This window comes from Vanacampus margaritifer, chromosome 1 (assembly GCF_051991255.1).
Source record: "Vanacampus margaritifer isolate UIUO_Vmar chromosome 1, RoL_Vmar_1.0, whole genome shotgun sequence".
Lineage (NCBI taxonomy): Eukaryota > Metazoa > Chordata > Actinopteri > Syngnathiformes > Syngnathidae > Vanacampus > Vanacampus margaritifer.
Window position 1 is genome coordinate 9,476,129 of NC_135432.1, and position 26,326 is coordinate 9,502,454.

General features: G+C 40.5%; 1 protein-coding gene across 4 annotated transcripts; it reads right to left on the reverse strand.

Annotated features, from left to right (window-relative positions):
* Positions 1 to 170: 170 nt before the first annotated feature.
* Positions 171 to 26,211, reverse strand: LOC144054846 (uncharacterized). 4 transcript variants are annotated; one of them, XM_077570202.1, is made up of 11 exons: positions 25,826 to 26,211; positions 21,880 to 22,067; positions 8,123 to 8,271; positions 7,957 to 8,046; positions 6,182 to 6,308; positions 5,972 to 6,111; positions 5,687 to 5,889; positions 5,483 to 5,592; positions 4,083 to 4,224; positions 1,974 to 3,642; positions 171 to 1,882 (listed from the first exon to the last, which is right to left on the reverse strand). In XM_077570202.1, exons 1-11 carry the CDS (start codon positions 25,882 to 25,884, stop codon positions 1,781 to 1,783), a joined length of 2,979 nt encoding a protein of 992 aa, XP_077426328.1. In that variant the 5' UTR covers positions 25,885 to 26,211; the 3' UTR covers positions 171 to 1,780. The 4 variants fall into 4 exon arrangements, with proteins under 4 accessions (XP_077426328.1, XP_077426317.1, XP_077426346.1 ...); XM_077570191.1 differs by having other exon boundaries at positions 5,972 to 6,135; XM_077570220.1 differs by lacking the exons at positions 7,957 to 8,046; positions 8,123 to 8,271; positions 21,880 to 22,067; positions 25,826 to 26,211 and adding an exon at positions 6,488 to 7,753.
* Positions 26,212 to 26,326: the final 115 nt, after the last annotated feature.

The window sequence follows — 26,326 nt, forward strand, 5'->3', positions numbered from 1 at the left end:
CCAATTTAAATATTGCACATCATTATACTGACACCTAGTGGATGCTGTTTAGCATCGCATCACTAAAACGAACAAGCCGTTTTAACTTCCTTGCCAATTCCACAACTAGTTGGTTTAGTTTAATTAATTTATTTCCTACAGTAAGAACGCTACAAAAAATACAACGAACGTACACTGTGCCATCAGGCCAATTTTTTATTGTGGCCACCAGGAAAAGTTTCATACTCAACGTTTCAACAACAAAAATAATGAGATACACATACAGTACTTACATGGTTATGTGTTGATACACACAATAAAAAAACAAACACATACATGCATGATGCACCCCTAAATACATATATAGACTTACAGAGGGGTAAAAAAAAAAAAAAAAAAAGTATTTGGCCAAAATCCAATTGGAAGACTATGGGAAACTGGCCAAATACTTTTTTGCCCCACTGTACATAGGCTACATACACATTCACACACATACTGTAAAAACAAAAAACATATACGCATATTCAATTGTGCCACACGCTTCCACAAGGAGGTGTGGGGAAAAATAAACAACTAAGCAGTTTTAATGTTGCTAGCTGTGGCTTCTTCTTTAAACGTTGAACAGCTGTACAGGGACGTTACCATAAAACACAGACCCACAATGGAACACAATAGAGAATGCTCGACACATAAAAAGCTGGCAGATTGACAGTGGGCTTTTCACTGAAGGCATTGATAAGATATAAAAGATGGGAGTTGTACACTTATGAATTGTACGTGCTGATGGCGCAATTACAATTGGTGACATTTTTGAGAGAGCAGTCAGCAGCATTTTTAAACTACCCATAACTTCCGTTGTTTTCCATTCCAGTGCTAAATGTCTTTGACACCTACCTACAGAAAATAATTCCCACCATTTTTCCTACTTTAAAGTAGAAAATAGTAGAAGAAATAGCTGCCTTTGACGTTTACTTCTGTGGTGAATCAAAAATTAAGTACAAAAGAGAGATGCAGAAGAAAGAGGACGGATGTTTGCTGCAAAATAATGAGTGGCAGCTTCACTTTTATGTAACTCTTTACAGAGACTGTCAAACTGCTCGTGACACTTTTCCTCCCAAATAGAAAAACGTTGCGAATACAAACTAAGAAAGCTATTTTTACTGCTTTAGAAAAGAACACGGATGATCTCCTGTTGGATGAAGCGTGTGTGCATTGCGTTATGAGGCCTTGAAAAGAATGAAGCCACGGTATGTTTCAATCAAACAAAAGTCATAAAAAAAACACATAATATCATTTTATCCTTCTGAGATCATAAAGAGAGTGAGTTGTGCGTGTTTTTCTGGTCGAGTTGTCAGTGGACTGAAATCAAGTTCATCCATCAGACCTCAAGTATTCTGACAGTTTGAATGGTTCCATGAAGCATCAATGAAAACATGAAGTCATGTGCTGCTGCCCCTTGTGGTCAGAAATGAACGATGAAGAACAGAAGCTCAGGTTTGTGTAATTGGTTCAGATATCCAACTTTGACATTCTAACTAAAAAAACATCAACATTCCAATCTTAACCTTAGTATCATCTTTTAGATTTCATAAAAGGTTGTGACAATTCTTAATCAGTATTGTACTAAATCAGGAGTCCTGAATCTGTAATCTTTTTGGTCTCACAGCTCAATGCTCAACTTTCACACACTGTGACGAATGATCCATGTTTAAAACACAATGAAACTCCAGATGATGTTTCCCCTTGCTTGATTATCCTGAGCTTTGTTCTTCTTGAAAGCACATTTCTGTTCCTCATGTTTTTACAGACAGTTGTCTTTCAGTGGTCTCTGAGGACCAGGAGGTCCCGTTGCGCAATGAGGAAAGGCCGCGCCACTGTTTCCGACAACTGAGTGGCTGATGACCTGCGAAACAAGCATAAATATAAGATCAATTCCGAATTAAACAGCCAAGCGGATTTTCATTGAGGCGAGCTTCTTTTTTTTTTTTTTTTACCTGGTGGTCACTGAGGTTCATGTATGGCTGTTGTTGCATCAGCAGGTTGCCCAAGTTCAAACTATTTGGGTAGCTTTGACAGGAAAGCGGCGCCGTATTTGAATTTAACACAGACCTGCCCTCACCCTGATAAAAGCAGGAGGGGCTGGAAATGTGACTGCTGCTGTGTTTCAATCTCTGACAGGGAGGAGTCTGACTGATGTGCCCTACGTTTACAGGCACAGAGGGAGGCGTGTTTTCTAACATACAACTGCTTGAACCCATGAGAAGTTCCTCCCCAATGCCATGCTCAACAGGAAATGGAGTCCTGAACGTTGGACTGTACAAGGCAGGGTTGTGGTTCACAGCAAAACCTGGAATTGGTTGAAACTCCGACAAATGGTTAACGCTCATTGGTCCGTTTGAAATGAACTGTGGTTGTGGTGGCTGCGCTAGCTGCCAAGCCTGTCTTTGGTTCTGTCCACCTTGAGCTGCGAGCACAAAATGGCTGTGCATGCAGCTAGATGCTGCTGGATCCGCTGTGTTCACCGTGCCATTGGAAACATGTTGAGTGTCGACATGGTTTGAATTCCTCTGACCACTCTGGAAGCTAAACTCAGGCAGTCTTTGTGCATGGTGGTCCACAGCAAGGTTAGGTCCCCCCTGCTCATGGCAGTTCTGGTTTGGTTGAACTATTTGGTTGGGAAGAATCCGGCTGGATTGCCTGCACAACAAAGCTTCTTGGTTATTGTCCTTGAAACTCACCTGTACGCAATTCAGTTCTTGTGTCCAACGACATGAGTCCACTAAACGGGGGTCAGAGATCTTTGGAGGCTTGTCCGTGTGGCCATAGTCACCAGGAAAGTGAGTAGGAAGCGGCAGTGTTTGCTGTGAGGAAATCGGCTCTGCCACTGGAACATTTAAACCAGAACTCAACTGAGGAAGATCAATGTGAGTCAGTTTCATCATCCCCACAACTGCAGATGGTTGTCCCGTCATTTGCCCTCTACTGGGTAACAACTGGCTCTGAGGTTCTTGAGGCCAGCTGAAGTTTTGTCCAATATCTTGGTGAACAGAACCCTGGTTCTGGAGGTTCAAAGTTGGGACGCAGGTATCCAAATCCGGCGTACTGTCTTTTTGGAGCTGCTCCTCCACATATAATAGGATGTCCTCGATGATAAAGTCATTCAAGTCCTCACCCAGGTCACCGCTGTTGTTTCTCACCTTCACAAGTGTGCTTTTCCAACTCTTGAGCTCGTCGGGTGTCACATCCACCGTATCCGCCAAGTCACCGTCCCCCAGGATCTGCTGCAGAGTCTCCATCATGTCCTGAACTGTGTCCTCAGACTTTATCATGCTTTCCACAGCCGCTTTGGGTGAAATGTGATGGAAGATATCTCCGGGAACACTGACAGTGGCGTAGGTGTCCTTGAAGGCAGTGTCATGAAGGGTGTTTAGCGTGTTGGCACCGTTGTGCTGGCAGTAGACTGACGGGTCCTGGTTCATGATGCAGCCCTGGAGCGAGTTAGGCCTGACTGAGTAGTTATTCAGCTTCCTCTGCTTTGCGGGGGAGCAGGTGTCAGGCATATCCACGTTTGGCGCCATATCGTACAACGCCGCCTCACCAAGGGTGCAGCTAAACGACTGCTTTAGCCGATTTAGACGAAAGTGTTCCTCTCCTTCCTCATTTCTGCAGCAGATTAAAAGATGAATGCAGTGACAACGTCATGAACTTGTTTACAACAAGTCTTACTTATCCTGAAGATAAACTAAAAAGCAGTGGCAACCAAAACAGGAAGAACTGGAGCTAAACCACTAGTCATGCTCTGTGGAAATTGTTATATAATTATCAGGAAGTAAGGAACGCAAATGACATGTTGCACTGGACTATCTTTTACGGAAACCGGAAACAAGCACTTGCTACAAATCATTAGCTTAATGACAGCCAAGTAGTGCAATGGCTTGTCCCATAACAAGAGGATTCTTTTTTCCATTTCTAATTCCCCCTAGATTTATTCCACAGTCCAGAAAGGGATTATATCATGCCTGAAGACAACTTGGCTTGACAAAGGCCCCACCCTTCCCTCATCCAGGATAGATTGATGGAGAACTATATCTCTCGCAACTTACGTCAAAGCTCGCTGCCGGGCCACAATGAAATCTGGCTTCCCTTCCTTTAAGACCAGTCTGGCGTTGGCCTGGACCCACTGCCAAATTCCCTTTTTAGTCAGCAGTCTGAAGACGGTGCAACCACTTTCTCCGGTTTTTATCACTAGACAAACACAAAGAATTAGCCCCAAGACATACCTTAAAAGTGTATTTAAAGTGACTGTGTGTAATCTTTAGCACCATCTAGTGGTGAACTAATAGTTCATTCAATTGAACTTATTTGCTCCAAAAAATGTATAAATACATTCTATTTTAAATGTTTTGAGTGTCCCAATAACGTATTTATACGTAAAAAAAATTGTTTTTGTTTTTTTTGTATGCTAGAGCATACAGAAGGCTTTGATGCAGCCTCTGAACTGCAGAAAATGACTGAAGAACTTACTATCGCTAAAAAAACAATTCTTGTTAACTGGAAAAATAAACAAACTCTGAATATCGACCAATGGTCTAACCTCCTTATAAATCACATTTTAATGGAAAAAATATCTGCCTCAAATAAAAACCAAATATCAAAATTTATAGAAACATGGTCTACGTATATAGAATTTTTTAACCTAATTCTGGTTACTTAATTCTGTCTGTTAGCGAGAGCCACTACATCGTGATAACTTACATTGATGTTTCTGCATTTGGCAATTTATTATTATATTATATTATTAGTATGGGATTTTTTTTTAATGGGCTTTAGGTGAACTGATGAATACACACACGCACGCACGCACGCACATGCACATGCTCACCCACATACAAAAAAAAAATAATATATATATATATATATATATATATATATATATGTGTGTATATGTATATATATGTATATATATTAAAAAAAAAAAGAGAAAAAAACCATTTTTATTAATTTTTTTTTAAATTTATTTGTTTTTAAAAAAAAGGAGAGCAATGATGATGTCAAATCGAATGAACAATACTGAGCTCTCCTGGAAAAAAAAAAAAGACTGAAGAAATGGTAGTTATTACAGATGGATCAATCAGGGCCATGTTGAAAAAAGCTCATTTACCCACAGCTCTAAACAGATTTGTGAATAATGATGAAACTTAGCTATATTCTAATGCTAATTGCTGCAAAACGGAAACAGATAGAAATATACTTTTTTCCTGATGAAAGAAGAGACTATAATCTTTCTTTTGATAGGTTCAACAGCAATATTCTGTGGGCCTTGCAAAATCAGTCAAAATCCAGTAAAACAGCCAAGAGTGAAGGGGATTGCTTCAGTGAAAATGTCTGACTCTGTCTGAGTCACCGTAGTGCGCGTGCATTTGCATTCTATTATATAGCGACATCTAGTGGTGAACTTTTACACACTGTCACTTTAAGCATGTGTAAGAAGAGTGTGACTCACTCCTGATGTGGTTGTCAGCACAGTACATCATGTCCGCAGCATGGATGAAGTTGTAACCTGAACCTTTCATGCAGAGTTCGGTTTCGGTGTAACCCAGAACCACTTTCCCCCTGAAGAGAACGCACAAACTCCCATCACTCTTTGCCCGTTCAGAATACAAGTTTGAAATTGAGTTTATTTATAATCACAAATTCAACTGTCTACCTGGTGTCAATGCCCAATGGGGTGAAGTCCAGCTTGTGCTTGCTCTGGAACATCAGCGTCTTGCTGCGAATCTCCAAGATGGATGGCGGCTGCACGGGTGTGGCAATGGCAAACAGAGCCAGCTGTGGGGGAACCTGTTCCCCAAGTTTTCCCACCCGGTTCTGACCGTGGAGAAATTTCAGTCGTCCAAAGAGGTTCAATGCCTGGAGACAAACAAGCCAGAACCATCATGACAGCTAAAATCTTTGGAACTTATGTCACTAGTCTTAATATTTATTTTTCTACCACAAAGCCAGACGAGTTGTCAAGCAAGCATCGGAACCGGCAGCAGAAATTTCTCTCCAGGAAGGATGAGTTTTCTGGAGGCATGACTTGTGGGTCGTACGTTCTTAAGTTGGTGCTGACTTCGCTGCTGCTCTGCTCGTCTACATGCAAACGGTTAAACACATCTGTGCTCAGGTCAAACCAGATTTGAATGATGCAAAGATGACTTACTGCTGCACTCTGCAATGCCACCCTGCTGGCTGGAATGCGGATTGAAAGCGAAGTGAAGTTGGCGTCTGAAAAGAGCTCGATCGTCCGTGTGGATCAACTCAAATGCGCTCTGATAGATGACATCAGACTGTAACAGAGAGAGGAAATTGTTGCGGCATTACAATACAATGTGTACCCCAATCCCCCACCAAACAGACAAAGGCGTTAAATAGTGCAGTGCAAGTTGAGGTTAGTTAATAAATAATGTCAATTAATATAAATTAGCCTGGCCGCTGAGGGGAAAAAGCTGTGCCGGATTTTCACCACCTTGGGCAAACGGAGCATTCTCCAAGAAGGGAGCAGAGTGAAGAGGCCACGACCAGGGTGGGAAGGGTCGGTAATAATCTTCCTTGCCCTCCTTAACGCCCTGGAGTCGTGCAGGCACTTGAGGGAAGGCAGGGAGCAGCCGATCACCTTTTCCGCAGAATCAATCACACGCTGCAGCTTGGCAAGGTCTCTTGCTGCTGTGGCGGGGAACCAGATGATGATGGATTTTGTGAGGATGGTTTCAATGATGGCCGTACAAAACTAGACCATCATAGTTCTTGACGGATTGAATTTCTTTAACTGCCGCAGAAAAATACAGCCTCTGCTGGACCTTTTTCAGCTTGACCCGCTGAGTCCTGTTGGAAAGGAAGTCTGTACTGTAATCCACCTATGGGTGGGCTCCGGCACCTGCAGCAGGGACAGCTGGTGCTCCAGGATGCGTGGGAGAATAGTGTTGAAGGCACTATTGTGATCCACAAACAGAATCCTAATTTAGTTGCCAGCAGAGTCCAGATCTTTCAACGTATAATGCAGTGCCATATTCAAGGCGTCTTCCGTGGATCTTTTGGCCCTGTAGGCAAACTGCAGCGGATCCAGGACAGGATCTGTGAGGAATTTTAAGTGGGCCAGGACAAGGCGCTCCAGAACCTTCATAATTACAGAGGTCAAGGGCAACCTCCTCTTTTTCCTCTTTGCCTTCTGGTCCAACGCACAGCACTAGCAAAGAACGCTGTCCCCCTAACCAGAATATCCAATAGATCTGTGGAACGGGTGAGTAATGTGGGGATAATGTCCGGCGGAATTTAAGCCTCTAAGTTCTTCTTTTGTATAAGAGGTATTGCAGAACACGAATACAATGCAAAACACACAACACACTGTAAGACCAAAGCAGCCATGGACGGCGCCATCTTGGACAACGACAACACGCGCAGCGGCTCGACCCTGAGTCCCTCCCGGATGACAGAGGTTCTCACCCTATTGCTAAGGGAGAGCCCGGACATCCTGCGGAGGAAACGTACGTTTTGGGTCATCATTGTGTAATCATAACTCTGCCAATAATATACTTCCCTTGTTGCACAGATTTTTTACAAATATTACAGTAGCATAATTAGACTACCATATAAACTGAATAAAAGGAATGTGAATGGTCATCTCAATTTGCCCAATGACTGACTGTGTTGACCAGTCCAGGGAATGTTAGCCTTTTGACCGACGTCAGCTGAGAGATCTATCAATCAACAATCAAGACGCTAGCAATAATATGACGAGAACATATTGTGCTTAACCCCTGGGCGTTATTTTATTTTGAAATGGCTTGGTCAGAACCAACAAAAAGCCCAAAAATGGTCAAATAACGCCCAGGGGTTAAGTATATACAGTTGAGGTCCATGAAGTGACCCCAACGCAGATGGAGAGCTGAGCCTTGAGCACTATTTTCTTCTGTGAGGACACAGTGTGGTTGTTCTTACTTGATCGAAGCCCAGGAAGTCCTGTATGGTGGGCGATGCATAGAAGATATAACCTTCGGTGGTCACTACTAACACGAAGCCATTCAATGCCTGCAGAAAAAAAAAACACACTTGATTTGATTTGAAATCCTTGACTTTCTTTGTTCAAAGATCTGTCGGACCAAACCTGGAGGAGCAGGTCTCCCTCTGAGAAGCTGACTCCATCAATGGAGGACACCTGCGAGGTCCCAGTGGAGGACATGAGTGCATTCTGGACATCGCCGCCCAAAATGGGACTTCGCTTGCTGGACCCATTCTGTCCATTCTTGAGGGTGGCTGTTGTGATAGCGGGAAGATCAGTTAGCTTTAGGGTTGCAATATTGTGTACATTTTCAAAAACCCTTCATTTCAATTAATGTGAATTTATGGGAATAGACGGGGGGAAAGACATGACCTTATAAAATTGTAGGTCGCCTCTTAATATTAAAACAGCGTAATAATAATCCTGACTAAAACAACTCGATTTTATGCAAGTGCAAATGAGTATGAATGAAGATGTCACTGCATGAAAGTGATTATTTAAAATGCTTATTGTTCCTTGACTGGCGCCATTTTCGAGGGAAAAGTGATTTATGAATTTGAATTTTTGAATAGGCTGGTAAGAGTAGTGAATAATTAACTCAACATTAATGTTTTTGTTCTTCAATGAGGAAACTGACTCTTCAATAAGACATTAAAAATGTAATCACGTTTTATGGAGAATGATAGCTGGAGAAATATAATACTAAATTTTTGCTATTCATGCTTGAATATGTTACCTTTTCATTCAGGGTGTTTCGTTCAGGGTTTTATGATACCGATTCCGGTCACATGGACACACTGCCCATTTTTCAATTTTAGATTTGCTCAATAATGATTACTGAAGATGAATCAGAAAAAAATATATATCCAAATTTCCATCCCTTTTTTATACATAAACATGACATTATTGAAAATTGGAGGTGCAGAAAATGCACAAACATATTATGATTCAGTTACTGCCACCTGTTTGGTCTGTAACTTGCAGTGTTAAGGAAAAGGGGAGGGGACGCACTACTGCGCACAGGCTGGTCTTTAGTTGGCTGCAGGCTACAAAGTATGAACTGCTGGTGATCAGGTTTTTTTTTGTGATCAGTAATGAAAGACATTGCTTGATATATGCCGATCACGTACTTTCCCCCAGAAATCAACTGATTAGGAATGGTGGCCGATCGATCAGAGTACATTATTTTACCCTCAATTTCCAGTGATTTTTTTTTTTTTTATAAATCTCATAGCAAATATTTTCATTATCCTCCATCTTAATGAAAACTTTCTGTAAATTTACCGTAAATGAAAGCACTATACGGAACATTATTTTTTAATAACTCACTGCTTTCACTGAGCAGAAGCTGTGGTGGATCAGAAATATCAAATGACTCAACCTTGACTGTCTTGTGAAATTAGGAGAGCAGAAGTGCATTGCCTTCTATCAAGGGTGGAGCCGCCAACTGTTTCCTGCTGTCTTACAACAGTGTCACTCAACAACTAGTCGTTCGCTTCCTCCTTTGGAGCTTATCAAGCAGCGCTAATCACTGCCAGGAAACAAGACGGGGAATCTTAAAATATCCTCTGACATAGGAAGCAGGTGATTTTTGAAGGTTTAAAAGAATGTATAGACAAGCAAAAACTTGTTGATACTGGAATAACCAACAACAAAGAATAACAAAAGAATCTCAGCTCTGAGCCAAATGCAGATGATGAGAACAACCACATAATTACCTGTTGGCCTCAAACATTTTGGTGATGAATGAAGGCCCAAGATAAACTCATTTGAACTGTGATGCTTTTTTAATGACTTGTGCACCTGAACTAGATCATAAATACAGAGATAAGCTTTTTAATTTCTAGTAGAAAATGCACATAGAAGACGATGCTTTGGAGCGAATGCGAGCTTCAAGCCTGGCAGCAATATGAAAGAAAACTCAATGACCTCAAACCATTTGGTATGTAAGCTGTGTGCGAGACATGCCTGATTTCAGGAGTCCCCTGGCAGACAATCGGCCAGCACGATATGGAATGGAATGGCGACACTGAACATGCAGCTGAACGACTGCAAATCCTCAAATGATATATAGATACAGAAACTATCCATGGACTTACAATTTCAACAGATGAGAGTGTTATAGTGATAATGGTGAAGGGGTCCTAACATGCAAATGTGCTTTTTGGTTGAAATAGCATTATCACAAAGTTGAGAGAGATGAGAAAATGATGACGATGAAAAATAAGCAACTGAATGTTAAATCACACTGTAAGGAGCCGAAATAAGTAGATGATATACAACATATAAACCTCACAATTCGCCTCCCTCGCTATTTCCCAACATTTGGGCACATTTGTGGTTTCTCTCTACTTTGAAACCCAAGAGCTCAATAGTGCTATTGTTCTAAGACATTTTGGATTGTGGGTGGAGTACTATGTGCGTGCTCTTTATTTGTGTGTGTGTTTTTAAAGGGGGTCTCGGGTGGGGGCGACATGGAGATGAACAGCACTATCGCTACCTTTCACTCTTGGCCACGCTTGTTCTGTGTCGGTCTGATTATCGTTGGGCAGGTTTGGGCACGACAGGTGAAAAGAAAAAAATTCTTGTCAGTTCTGCAATCGGAGAGCTCCCAACAGTTCTACTGACTGCAAGACTGACTGCATTGAATCATGTTTCCTGGTTTACCAACTGTATTTTACACATATTTACATGATAACATTCAATCTCTCAATAAAGTTTTACAGCAAACTTTTTTTTTTGTTCTTTATATCTTATCCTGCTAGCCCTACACAGAAAGTCATCCTTTTGTTTACATACAGTAGCAATAGAGAATTTGTCGTCTTTGGGTTATGTGCTTCTTCAACTGGGTTAATACTTTTATTTATTTTTTGTATTTAATTCAGTTAAGGAGACAACTATAGCTATGGGTGTAGTCTTCCTTTGGCCAGAGGTCAGCTGAGGTAGGCTTCAGCTTCCTGTGAACCTGAACTGGATACCCAGAGTAAAAAATGGACAAGTGGAAGAGAAGTTAAGGCAAAGGGCATATGAACAGCAAATGAGACTGGACAGCATAGTATGTTTCCCTCTTTGAAATTAGCTCAATACTGTATGCCATTTAACTATTGATGGACAACAACATGCATTCTTAAGAAGTGGAAGAGAAAGCGTCCAAAAAAAAGAAAAAGATAGAAGATAAGAAAGGTGCTTTGAAAACAACTGATGGATATGTGGCTAATTTACTCTAGTTTCTATTTACTTCTTCTCTTCCCTAAACACACACTAGCAAGCACACACACAGACGCGCATCCACACAAGCACAAATATGCACGCAAACATACACCAACACAAAGCCTTGCGTGCGAACTTTCAACCTCCGGCATCCTGAGTGGAGAAAAGAGAGGAAGGAGGCTGCTAGAGGGAAAAGATAGAAAGAACGATGGAAAACATTTAGTGAGCACACACACACACACACGCTCACACATACACACAGCAAAAATGCTGATAAGCTTTAACTAGCTTCCAAATACATAATAAAATTGAAATGGCTAAATATTATGCCCATTCACACCTGAGCCCTTGTAGCACAAACGAGTCACATGACACTGAGGGAGGACTGGCCCATTTTCACTTGGGGGTGTACTCACTTTTGGTTTCTTTCATTGATTTTTATCAATAAACGAAGTTTGTATCATCTACAGTACATAACAGTGGAAGTTAACATAATATTTTGATATACTCTTGTTTATACCATTGCTTAATTTTCACAGCTAATATATAACCAGGGATGTGATTTGACCAAAGTGAAATTATCTGAAAATTTAGCCGGGGGTCTGGGGGCCGCCGGCACCCAGCTAGGTGGGGGGACAAGGGGGGCGTAGCCCCCCGGAGCTCATGGGTTTTCCGTGTTTTTAAGTACTTTCAATGCACAAAGAAATAGACAAAACAACAGCATAAATTTTCAATGTATATTGAACTATCCCATATAAAATGGTAGTTTTAGTCAACTCAAAATCAGTCACATTCAAAAACATTGGACTGCCTTTGCTTTTAAAAACTATCACTGAGAATATCATCATATCTAACTAATGTGATTACTAAGTTAACACATAAATAATGTTGAAGAGTTCAAATTTCATGAACAAATAATTGTATCATCACCAAATGAAAAGTAACTCATATTAGAGCATACCACAAATGTCTTTGTTATAGCAGAAGATGTTATCTGTCGGAGTCATGTGCATACACAATGAACTACTAAAAAAAATAAAAAATAAAAATAAATAAATAAATAAATAAAATCGGAATTTTTTTTTTTGGGGGGGGGGGGGATAAAAAAAGCGGAATTCCGCGAATTAGCGGAAAAATCACATCCCTGTATAACTGATGAGTCAGCCTACGTGTCTTTGTTTTTATCTGCCAACTGTCTAGGTCTTGTCTACATGGTGTGCTTTTTCTTGAATTGCCTTGATTGTCTTAAACAAATACTTTATATATATATTGTATTAAAATATATTTGGTAAATATTTAGTATCCTGTATTTTATTTACATTGTATGTTTCATTTGGGGATAATAAGCTATAATTAACTGAACAGTAGTATATAGGTCAGGGGCATCAAACATAAGGCCCACAGGCCAGATCAGGCGCACAAGGGGGTTTAATCCTGCCTGCTAGATGATTTTTGTAAAGTAAGAAAAATTTGTAATGTTCGACCAATTAATCAGTCAACCACAATCAGCACATATAAATTCATAATTTCACAAGCAATCCTCAGATGAGCAATGCAACTTGTACATGAAATTGCCCTGGATGTCATTATTTTACACACAACCTAAAGTTACAGTTTGTTTAAAAAAATAAAACAAAAAATAAAATCACAGACTGACATAAATGTGTTAAATACAGCAAAAATTCAATTACTGGTAACATAAACACACATGACAAGGATTAACGTCCTTATAAGTCCCCTTACTAGCCTGCAACCCTGAGTGCTGACTGACAGGCGCCGTGCCCGCAGACAAGCTGGGTTGGCTGCCAGCAGAGTTGCGTGTAAAGAGTTTATTTAGACAAGAGAGTGAATGTGGGTGTGTGATAGGGGCTGTGGGGTGTTCAAAGACGTTTTGTTGAGACCTGAGGGATCGTTTCTGCAGCAGAGTGGGAAGTAGCCTCCCACTTGCTGGAATTCATGAACAGCAAGTCGGAGAACAGCTCTCATGCTGTAAACACAATAGTGTGTACACTGCATGCAGCATGGACGTATACAATTTCAAACACTGAAACATTACTTATCGCTGGCGATGGGCCAAAATCTTGTACCTCCAAAACCATCACTTTTCAGAAGACCCCAAAAACGCCATGTTTGCGCAACAGTTAAAATTACATCATCAAAGGGATTTTTTTTTCAACTATTTAGATTGGTCAATAGTTTAGAAGACAGCAACAAAGCTACAGCATAGATTAAAAACAAACAAAAAAATAAATAAAAATTGCGAATTTCGGCCCGATGCCACCGTTATGCATGTTTCCAACTCTTATGCACTTGACATATACAGAACGTTAATTAAATGTGTGATGTAAGAGATACTCAAATATGGTGTGTTAAAAAACACAAAATTATGGATAGGCATTTAGCGCGCATGTGTGTGCATATAGGCAAAACCCCTATCTGGTTAATTAATCTATTAATCAGTTTGCATTGCCTGGATTTAATCTGTCGTGTGCAGTGTGTGTCTGATCATGTGAGTGCTTCCTCTCACTTTTTTATCGTTCTTTCCCACAGGGTGAGTTCACACTTGTCATCAAATTGTGGTGCAATTGCTCCACTAGTGTGGTTAGCGTGCGGATGGCATCATGCCAACTTGACTGCATGCCAAAACAAGCGGACCGAGAACGCTTGCAGAGGTGGCTCTCGGTCTGTTGCGTCAGTACATCAACATAAACAAGAATTACAATAATCCGGAGTTACAAAAAGACATGGTTTGCTATTTCAAAAGTGTATTTTAATAGAGCTGAAATGATTAGTATCGACAATCTGGGTTTTAAACAAACTTCAACATCAGCTTCAACATCCTTTGCCCTTACTGGTTTTCGTTAGGATTTTTCACATTGAGCGATGTGAACAAATATGAGTGAACTCAAGTTAACAATTGCAAGCAAATGATAGTACGCGGCTGCTCCCTCACAACTGGTGAATGATCCTTGCACACATACTGTACCCATTTGAGCAAAGGAAAAAAGTGAAGTAATTTGAACTGGGATGTGTAGACTTTTTATATCCACTGTCTTTCTTGTGGTTGAAATTGTCAATAGCCACAGAGACACCAACAAGGTAAATTGACAAGTTGAAGGCACTTCAGAGACGCAAATATTTACAGTATATAAACACTTTTACTGTATATTCCTTTGACGTACAGTAATTCAATTTAATTTGGCTGATTTCTGTGCATCCTGCGTAGGTTCAGTTCCTACTTAGTCAGCCTGATTGTGTGCCGATGTGGTTGACTGGTGATCAAGTCACCATATAATCCACCTCAGTCAGCATTATTTTCTCAATCTGCCTGCAACCCTAAACAGTGATGGCTGAGCTTAATTATCAACTCTTGTCAACAAGAAACACTCCTAAGGAAGCTTAGAAATACAATAACTAAAAAAAAAGATCAAACTTGTTGTCCCTCACCATCCTGCACTAATCACATTTGAGTATCAACAGATCCTGAATGAAGTAGAAAGTAGTGCTCTGTTGAGGACACTCACGTTCTCAGTGATTAGGGGGGAATCAAGTCTAACAGGCCCAATGGGTTTGTTCCCCCACAGGTATGTCACCTGCATGTTCTACTGCTTGTCCTGTTCAGTTAACAGCTAAAAGTGCATTTGTGACTATCGCTTTCATTTTTGTTTCTACGCTTCCAAATGGTGGCGTATCTGAAGCTAGTGCTTCACTCAAATTCTGGCTTGCAACTAATGGTGTTCCTTATCATACCTTCTACGATATTACAGATGTATTTTTTTGGGGTGATAAAAATTTGAAATATCCTGAAATTGACGTGATGACGTACTGCGTAACATCATACGTCTTCGTGTCTATTTGGATGTACATGCATTGCTTGCTGCTGCATAAAAACAATGTCGGAGCGTGTGAGGCTGGGAGCTGCAGCCAGTTCTGTCGGCAAAGTGGGAGTGAGCTACCTTTGTCGTTTGGTTACAAGAGGTCAGATATGATGCAAAAAATACAATTGTTTGCTAATTGTGCCGGACAAATGTTGCCGTTAAAGTTAAGAGGATGCGCAGGCTAAAGACACGCGAGGAGGACAAAAAACAGACGGTGGTTGGATAATACTAAAGCGGTCGCGTATTGTTTGGCCAAGACAAGTTTGGCGGTAGTTATTTTACCGTGACCATAACCCTCCTCATAGTCGACGTGACCTTGTTATGCTAACCGGCCGCTAAGCTAACGTGCGCTCGACGAGACGGCGTGCGCGTTGCTATTGCGCAGCATTTGCGTTATTCATACCCGCTAGTAATGTCTACAAGCAATCACGACATTTTCTCACTCCTCTTATTGACCAATCAGAGACATTCACGGCAAAATAATGCTTACAGGAGGGTTTCCGGTTACGGCAAAATAACCACTGCCTAAACAATTGCAGGGGAAAACATTGTCCAACAATACACTTGCCTGCGATGTACAGTGCATGACGACACAGACTGGCTGCTACCGTATCTTTTTTTTTTTTTTTTACAACACGAGGATCAACCACACAGGAGAAAATAATGGACTTTCTTGACTCATGCAATTTGCCACTGACTTTTCTTTGTATTTGCTTTAAGCAGTTATGTTACAATTAGACCTCGCAGGGTAAACACTACATGGCCTGTTTTTATTTCCATTTCATTCCATTACGGTTGCTATATTTGCACTTTGTTTACATTTCAATTGCGGTAAAAAGGTGTCTTAAATATTGTGCTGCAATAAAAGTTATATTATTCCAAAGCACCAATCACAAATCTATTGTTCAGTAATTATTACCAATATCGTTAAAAATATCGTCACCACAAATATCGTGGTATAATTTTTAGGCCATACCACCCACCCTTACTTGCAAAGCAAAGTTTAAAAAAAAAAAAAAGATAAGAAAAAAGTGATGGCTAGTAACACGAAAAACATGTCATGTTGGGGCACCCTTAAGTCAAGCTACAGGTTAAAAAAAAATCTTTCAAACAGGCTAGGCAAGTCTGTGCTGACAACAGACATCATCAGACAGTACAGTTAAATCCCACATAGGCTACAATGCTCCGAGGCCTGGATGTCTGTAAATACTGTCACTTTAGAGAGAAAAATGGAGATCTTAAAGATGGCTCCATCAATTGGCCCAATGACTCCAACTGTACACCGACATTGATTACATCACCATATCAACATGCATACGGCTCATGTGCATATTTGTTATTGAGTTTCTTTACATGAGCTGCAGTGCTGCTAAGCAATTGCTCCCCTTCATGCTACAGACACGTTTGACTGCTCCTTGTGTCGACTTTGGCGTCTGCTTGTGGGCTTGCTGTCCAGGCGCGTGAGCCAAGAGAATAACACGAGGAAAGTCTACACATGCATTTACTACTGCCCTAAAAATAAATACCGTGTGGCTAAAAATAATCTGGCACAGGAATGTGGCACATATGTTTACTAATGCCTTCAAGAGCTTCAGCAGCTTCTGACATGAGGCACGGCAAGAAGAAAACATTAATGAAAGAGAACACGGGAATCTATGATGTCATCATCAGTGTGGGGAAAAAAAAAGAACCCTAAATTAGAGATTGATTTGTCATCCATAAAGTTACTAGACATATAACTGACATTAGCATTCTCAGTCATATTCTTTTTGCTACACAGAGCCACATTACAAAACCACTAGTCATTGTTTTGGTGTGGGGGCCAGGAGGGGAGACATGTCTGAACCAGCTGTAAGGATGCGCCAGCTCCTCTTTCATCTGCCTGGGCCCAAGTATGTAAACACGACAAACGGCACGAAAGAATCTGAATCTCGCCATGAGAGAAGGAAAGCTGTTTTTACATCTAGGCATGTGACAGCGTTGCTCACATGACTCCATGTGGTTTCAAGTTAAATAGTGAACAACGAAACAAAGTGTTCATATGAACTATAAATATAACGCCAGCACGACCACAAAATGAAAAATGTGAGGTAAAAACAGTTGCAAATGTGCCAGTGAAAGGAAACGCTGACTTCGACAGAGAGAACCGGGCCAATGGCAAGGACATTCCATCCGGAAGCAGCGTGTTCATCAGAGGATAATACAAATGTGGCTTGATCTCCTCAATTGCATATTCAAAACTCATAATATGTGGGAGGATATTTGTTTTTACAATTTCTTTCCTAACTCTATGTTGCTGCTTGTTGTTTGCTAGTGGGGCCCAAGTTCTGACAGACAAACTTATCAGACATCTATCTCCATTACAGGCGCATCCTCATGTTACAGCCTCCTCTTCCAAACAAGATTTTCTGTCAGACATCACGAGAAATAGCTCTACCTGTTCTTAGTTTTAAAAAGTGTGGGCTGTAAATGCTTCTATTATATTTTCTACTCCATTCCTCTTCGTGTAATCTGGATCAACCCCTGAGCGAAGCAGGAATGCAAACAAATCTGGTCTTAAGAGGAGCAGAAGCCCACTCAGACCATTCTATCTGCACGACGTATGTGGAGCCTGGCTTTGAGTAAGCGTTGAGTCATTGGCGGCGAGCGAGCACATGAGAGACACTAACGTTTCATAGTTTGCCAGCTGAGTGATTACTCTCTGCAAGAGGGCGAGAACTAAGAAATATCACAGCACAGAGTGTGATTGGTGGGCCAGTGGGATGCTCTCATGACAACACATCTGGGACCAATTAGGAAGAATAGAAATACTTGGAGGGTTGGGAGGAGAAGGTTTGTAATGAAGCAGTCCATAATGTGACAGCATCATCTGCCATTCCTTAAATGTTGCACTCAACATATCGAGTACACCTCCTAATCGTCTGTCGGCCTCACCTGTAATGGGCGGTGAAGGTAGGTTGTGGGTGGACAGAGTGTTAATTCTAAGGTGAGGTGGGATGACGGACATTTATGTGCGTGTACATCAACAAACGCATATTTAGGCTTGCTTGTGAAAAACAAACACAGCTACTCCTTAAAATACAGCAATCAATGGCCCATATTTCTGGAAGTATTTTGTATATGTATTAAGCAGGGTTTTTACTGCAAATTGTCATGTTTATTTCTAGTCATGTTTAGTTCCTGTCACGTTTAGCTTCTGTTTTCCTTGTGTGTTCCCCTTGTCTTGTCATTTCCTGTTTTAGTTTGAAAATTGACTCCTCTCGTTTCTGGTCACTTGCCCTTCCTCGTGTGGTGTGTGTGTCAACCCTGACTCCTGATTGTTTCCACCTGTGTCCCCATTACCCTCATGTGTCATCCAATCAGTGCCCTCAGCCAGGTGTGTCTTGTTATGTCATTAGTGTTGGTCTATTTAGTCGGCTGTCTCCCCCCTGTCTGTGTCGGTTCATTGTTGCTGTTGTTGTAAGTCTTTCTCCACGTCACGCTGTCCTTTTTTGCCTTGTCAGGAACCATGTCATGCTGTTAGATTTGCCTAAGTTGTTTAGCCAGGTTTAGATTCATGTTTTGTTAGTTCAATTTATTTTGTACTTTGAAGATAGCTTTTTTGATTAGAAATTAAAACCTTTTTTCTTGGACTACACCTCGGCCTCCTTGCTCTGCCTTCCCGCATCTGGGTCCTAAAGCCCCACCTTACTGACACAAATACAATTTGGAGGTGACTGCCTTCACTTAATTTTGGAACGCCTTGGAACGGCTCTAAAGCTTCTGACATCATGAAAACTATTACTATTTAACCAGCGTTGCACTACGAATCCGTACTCAACTCCTAAAACTGCCGTAGAAAAAAAGAACAGTGAATAAAGGGTACCTTATAATTATTGGACTTCAAGGTTTGTACTTCCAAGAGCCAACAAGGTAAAGTACATCACAGAGCTGTAAAAGTGTCAAGGGTGCAAAAGCTATATATTTGGGGATATCACCCCTGTGTTTTCAATAACAGTGTATTTGGGTCCCATTTGGGCAGAATAAATCATCAAGGCATTTCTGGCACTCACCCGACCTAATCTTGGCTCAGCACCATCGGGCTGCTGCTTCAAATCCTGAAATAGAAGTGCAGCGACACACACATATTCATTCACACACACTCTCTGTGTTACGGATGCTTGGGCAGGTTTTAACACGAGCGTTCGGCTATTCTGTTTTGACTGCAATCCTACATGAAGAAGCTCTGAAGGTCTGATGCTATCAACTCACTATGCCACGACAAACTTTTTGTTAAGCTTGGCTGTGTCAGAGATATAGGTCAGTATATTTTCATCAGCCAGCTACCGATTCACAAATTCAGTTTCTAATCCCTCCATCAAACAGGCCATAAAATTAGCTACTTCGTCTGTAAGTACTTCCAAAAAGTTGATCAGTAGCAAGACGTATGACATGTTAGAGGTAAGACCTTAATACGTTATATTCTAATCTACACAATAGCACGAAGCACAATCTATAACACCTCAAATTTGGAAATAAAAGGATATCTTAATAAGTCACCAGATTCATTCATTACTTATAGTAGAGCCACATTGTCACTTCTGGGTTTCAGTGTTAGGGCTCATTGTACAAGGCTTCAGTAGGACGTCCAGCAGAATTCATCTGTGGGGAGGCCTAGATCTGCTGAGAAACACATCTGGAAAGTACATTCACAGGCTGGTGGGTGGGGGTTGTGTTTGTTGACATAGTGAGAAAAGTCTTAATGTCCAGCAAAAGACAAAGTACAGAGCTACTTCAAAAGAGTGTACGTATTTCCTGAGGCCCAGTGAAGGACGGAGGTTTGAACGATCCATTATAAGACCACAAAAAAACTCCTCTCCACAGCCAGAGAATTCCTCTGCTTATGCCGCATTGGCTTCACTCAACTCTGGAAACGTGGCAACTTCCGATCTACTGTATTTTAAACATTATTTATGATACTTCCTTTAGAAAACCTCATGGGATAACTGAAAGCGTCATTAAGTACCACTGCAGTAAGTAACATGGAAGACATGGATAAAACCCAGTTGCAACTGTCAACTAAAAACATCAAACAATGCTGGTGTTGTCAGAAAAAATGGGACTTGACCCTTGGACAATTCCCATGATCCTACAGTATGCACACTTTGCATAGTCCCATGGCTAAGGGACTAGAGCAAGACAAGGGTGAGGTGACCGAGACAGAACGCATCTTTATTCAGACTAGTTTGGCTTTGCCTTGAACCTTTGAACTTCCAGGTCATCTATGTTCAATCCAAATTTTAAGACAAATATCCAGCTTGAATTTTGTTCATTCTGCTTGTCACATATATCATATACACATTCATATCTTTTTGTTTTTTGCTCTAAATATGGCTCAAAGGAAATTGAAACATCCAAGTGCAAATATAAAGTCATAGAAAGTGTTTCCGGCGGCAAGGCTAGAGGCTAACGGAAAGCTCACCGATGCCCTTCTTACTATCTGCTCCTTGGCGGGCGTCTCGCATTGGCTGTGCGCGAAGGTGACTTGATTCTGTGGCTGAACATATAACGACTTTGGTTTGCAAACATTTTGGTTCATGAACGTAGTCTGGGAACAAATTAAGTTTGTGTTGTACTGCGTTTGTCTTTTAAAACCACACTATAAAATTTTACAAAACTGTTCTTTCTAATAACACATCAAAACTAATTTGACATGAATAAAAAGGCCACATCCACTGTTCTCTGCTGGAGAGGCTCGTGATGTACAAATCATATGAGTGATGAAGGGACCAATAAATGAACAAACATCTTATTATATCATAAAAATACAACCTACAAAGAAACAGTAATGAGAAGTTTTTAATACCAAAACAGCAACGAGTAGGATAATAACAGGAATCACAATGCATTTCTGATGCAGGTCCACTTTGAAAGAGCCTTTGAAGGAGATCCAAGATACAATGTGGGACTTTCTAGTGTGGTGGGTGTGCCAAGCCTCATGAATGCATAGAGCCCTGAATTGTCCTCGTGAAAGGCAAAAAGGTTGCACCATTTCAACAACAGCCTGGAGTTCAACACGGTTTGTTGAGGAGGAAGCGGGTGGAGGTCAGGTGGGGGCGGAAACTGTTTGGGGGCGGGATTGACGTCATAATTTAAGCAGTCAGACTAAAATGTGCTAACAATACTGATTGAAGGAGGGGCATGGTCCTCAAAGTTAAAACAGTTAAAATAGAGAGGCTTTTACAAGGGGACTCAATGATTGGCCTGAGAAAACAGTCTTAATTTGATTGATGTAGAATACAACACACAATGCTCATTGGTGAACATACGCCAACTTATCTGTTTGAACTCAGAAAGTATACACACAGACACAGACACCGAAGGGCTAGCCTGTAACGTTACACCTCATTTGACCAAAAGGTCAGTTCCAAATATACGGTGTGCCAGAAGGGTCACATTTCACAGCAACAAAAGGATTTAGCAATACTGCTCCCAAGACCCCAAAGCATGATGCTACGTCTGGAAAAAGGGAATTCGTCTTTCAGGAAGTCTGCATCTGATAGCTTCTTGGATTTCAAAAAGACCGTCAAACAGTATGAAGACGTTGGTGGAAAATTGAAACCAACCCCCCAAAAAACCCAAGCCTCACATTTGACAATGGCGTCCTGTGAAGATACTAAAGCTAGATTTGTCACTAATCGCTTTTGACAAAAAAAAGTCACCAGATTTAGTGAGAAAGTTGCCACGTTGGCATTACTGAATTCTGCAGTGTTGAGTTCTGCTGCTCAGACTCACCATTAAAGAAGCTCTTAACCTTCAGGTAACCCAAACTGAGCCGCAGCACAGACAACTTATCCAGACGAGCACAAACATCTTCGGTGAAGGGCAGCAAGCTGGTCAGTTTCTCCAGTTCGTTGTTCAGACGGTCGCGGTGCCGTTTGGACGGGTTTGATTTAGCACCTTCAGGAGGTGGCAGTTTGGGTCTACAAGACAGATGATAAGAATAAATTCAGAACATTAGTATGAGTACAGCAAATAAAAGGTGCATACACGTAAGAGAACCTGATAAGCATATTACAACCTGGACTGCCTCGTCTGTTCACTAGCAAAACCACAAGTCCAACACAACATCATGAGAAGCAACTTAGTCCTCAGATAGATTTTTATACTTGATGATTAATTTTCTAGTGGCATTATTAACTTTTAACAATTCAAACCACACATATAAAATGCACATCATGACTTTAATCTAAACCGTTTCATTGATACTTTTCTATTTATTTGCTGAATACCTCATTATGCACATAGAGTATATCTGTAATATTGCATTCTTGTAATATTTTCTTTTCTATATACAACTCTCAAAAAGTTAAGGATAGTCAGCTTTTGTGTAAACTTCTAAATGCACTATAACCTTTACAAGTGAAGTTAATTTAAAAGGTCAAATGAAGTTCATTTTTTAGTGCATTTTAAGTTCATCATGAAATGTAATCGAAAAGCTAAATCTCCTTATTCTCCCCCCAAATCGTGAAACTGCTTACTTTGAAAAAGTGTGAAAAATGTAAGTGATTTTTTGTTGTCAACTATTACAAAGCTGTGACAAGTCCTGGTGGTGTGTTCAAGGAAGAAGTAAATGCCACCATCTGTAGCTGAAAGAATGAAATGTAGACTTCCTTTCAGTAAAAAATAGCCATCTGCTTGCAATAATCCTCCAGAAAACGACGGATCTGAAATGACGGCAAGATGGCTATCGACACATTCCTGAAAGAAAGACTCTCAGCGAGAACAATAAGTGGCCAGTATTGTTGCCTCTGGCACTATCTGGCACATCGGCCATATGAGGGGTGTGTCTGTTAGGGCAATGGGATCAAGTGACTTAACAAGTGAAAAAAAACACTCCCCTGCGATCACAAAGGTGCTTTGTCTTGAGCGGAAAAGGCACCTTTTCAAAACAAGAGAAAGAAAACTGTCTTGCCACTGGAGTTCTGTCAGTGTCAACTGTTTAGACAATGACGAACATGGTAAGTATCAGAAAATGCACAGAGTGGAAGTTCATAGTTATTTATTTTACAAGAAATAATATTTTGTTTCTCGGTACAGTGTTAAAGTCGTTAGCATAGCCTCACAGTTCTGAGATTGAAGATTTGAATATGAGCTTCGCCATTCTTGGGTAGATAGATGTTGGTAGACTGGCTTGCTCCTGCATTCCAAAGAAATACAAGTTTATTTGCAGACTCTAAATTGTCCACAGGTGTGAATGTGAGTAAGCATGTCATGTATATATGTAGCAAGGCGACAAGATTTATAAATAAAGTTGAGTTGAGTTGAGCTGAGTTGGGTAGAGCTGAGTTACAGTGCATTTTATATGAATAAAAAGCACTTCATAAATAAAACTTGATTTGCCTTTATTTGATTTGTGGTTACAGAGGTGAAGAGGAACTATGTGGAGCTTTTATTACATTTTGTTCTGACACATTTATGTGCCAATGACAAAGAAAATGTAAATATTTCTTTGCATTTCAGATGACAAAGTTGTCAATTTGATCCATGTTAATGGATCTGCAAAAACAATGGAAAGCGCTGTGGTAACCATGCTGGACAAATATTTGGCTATGACCTTTGTAAAAATAAATAAATAATTACTAAAAATATTTCAAATACCCTTCAATTGAATATACATAATTTTACAATTAGACGTATTAAACCAACATGTATGTTTTTGTCAAATGTGAGCCTGAAGAAACCCCACACAAGCATGGCATGAACAATCCAATCTAAAGATAGCATTTAGCATTAGCACAACCACTGGCTACCTGATTGACTATCGATGTTCAAACATTGGCCAAAAAATACCCACAAAGCTGAGAGGCCTAAAGGAGAAACTAGCTCTTCATTTGCAAAGAGGAGTTTCAGGACACAATGCAGAGACTTTAAGTCCTTAATTTCAAGACAATATCCAGGGAAGACAAAAGCTATGGAAAGAAGAAACAGATCGGATGTCCTAAAACTTAGATTAGCTCCCTGTCATGTCTGGGAAGATCTGGTTTTGGTTGAGGGTCCTGAATGGGTTCCTGCCCTTCCGCGGGTCCCGGATTGGTCAACCCGCGGAACGGGCAGGAACCCACTCAGGACCCTCAACCAAAACCAGATCTTCCCAGACATGACACTCCCTTGGCAAACAGAACGAGGTAATTTTCTTCATAAGCGTCACTGTATTTTGATAGTATCTTGAAATTGATGATGCGTTAATTTGTGCTTAGTTTTTACGGTTTTCTGAACTGACAATGCTAATCTGCAAATAAATTGAAACATTTTTCGTTCAATGAGCTCAAGCACCTTTATAATTTAGATGTCAATGTTGTAAAAATGTGAAGGAAAACTAGCTAGTGTGTCACTCCACAAAGGCACTGACCAATACAACGCCCATTTCTGCTTGCATGTTGACCACAACCTCCAAAAAGGAAGCCCTCAAGTGCACACATGAGAATGGGATGGCTCACATGGTACTGTGAGCAAAAGCAATAACAGTTGTCTTGTGAAGCAGACTGGGTAAATGTAGTCGACTCATATTGCATAACCACCACAGGGTAAGCAGTCTTCTATAGTGAATGGCCTTATTTATATTACACTAAATGTACACTATAATGACAAAATCATGCACATACTGTATTCAATCATGTCTATTACATGGGTATACAACGCAATGTAAAGTATCACTGTGAAGGTGGTGCTCAGTAACACAGCATGTGTTACATACACAATGTGGATCAAATCAGTAACGGGAAGTACATTTGTCAGGTTATCTATACTTGAGTGTTTATTTCTCTGACTTAACCTTTAATTCATATTCATCTGAAAACAGATAGCTACTCTGTAATCCTTAATTTGCCAAAATAGGTACTTTCAGAAATTCCTGGTATGACACCGCAAAGCAAAGATATGTAAACAGTTACAGAAAGATCAAATCAACTGCAGTTGAGGTATTCATTGGCTGACTAATTATGGACTTGAAATTGAACTCTTGGGTACTTATAACGCAGAAAGAAAGAAAAAACGCAACATGGAATTACGTGAACCAGGGAACAATAAAATAGGATGAACCAACAGATTCAGAGAATCAAAATATTTCCAAACCTTAAAAATGTTTATGTTGCTGTTGCTCACAATAAATGATTGCTGACAAAGTGTGCCAGTTTAAAACCCAGCAGTTATTGGCGTTCAAAAATTCTGCCCAATCAGATAAAACAAGGTGAGGTATTTTTTTCATTTGTTATTAATCATAAACGTTTTGGTTATTTTGTTATTTAGTTCTTGTAAATTGAGTCCTGATTATCCTGTCAGAAATTACATAGGAGGGAAACTATTCTATGCACACTTTTTATCCACTTGTGGCAAGTAATCAAAACAGTAATCAAAGCAGGTATATAATTCTCAATTATCAAAATTGTACATTTCAGAGTCTGTATTTTTCTTACTTTTACTTATGGGTTTGAATACGTTCTCATTCGTCACCAGAGTATTTTCACACAAGCACTTCTACCTTCTACTTGAGTACAGATATGTTTGTCCCCTCTGCTGTGGATAATACACCATCATTTAAAATTTATTATGTGACACTGAAAAATGAACAGTAGCCTACCCACGTATGACATCATTACATTGTGACAGAGTAGCAGTATAGCAACAACAGAACAGAACACAAGTGACTGTGAGGAGATAATGTGTCTTTTTTTAAACTTACATTTTTTGAAGCGGCTTCTTCCGTTTCTTCGCTGCGTAAATCGCGCTGCTCGCCAGCATGGTGAGATCCGAATTTACAAAGTCACAAACGTTGTTTAATCCCGTCTTTGAAGAGCAGAAAATGGGTCCTGGTGCAAAAAAAAAAAAGTTGAATCACATCCCCACAGAAATGAACAAAATACCGTTTTTTTAAGTTTCAAATGTGAATAGCAGCTTTTTGGTTTCCTTTTCCTTCCGGCGAAACGCCCATCAGAAGTCAACACACTGCCAACTCTTGACAAAGTCACGACGAAACCGCCTACAAAGTTCCACTGCAGGCTCTTTTGTTAAAGCGACAATCGGGGAAGATCCGCATGTGTGTCACTCTTGAGATTTGATTCAGTGTCGGTCATCTCATGTGGCTGCAAAAAGCATTTACTGTACTGTACAGTGTTTAAGGTGGACTACATACTATTGCATAATGTCCTGACAGGCGTAGCCTAACCCAAACGACGACCTTAAA

Coding starts and splice junctions, on each gene's coding strand:
- LOC144054846 (XM_077570191.1), bottom strand. CDS start 25,884: ATGCTGGCGAGCAGCGCGATTTACGCAGCGAAGAAACGGAAGAAGCCG. Junction 8,047..8,122: donor AGGGAGACCTGCTCCTCCAG/GTTTGGTCCGAC, acceptor TTTTTTCTGCAG/GCATTGAATGGCTTCGTGTT. Junction 3,643..4,082: donor GCCCGGCAGCGAGCTTTGAC/GTAAGTTGCGAG, acceptor AATCTGCTGCAG/AAATGAGGAAGGAGAGGAAC.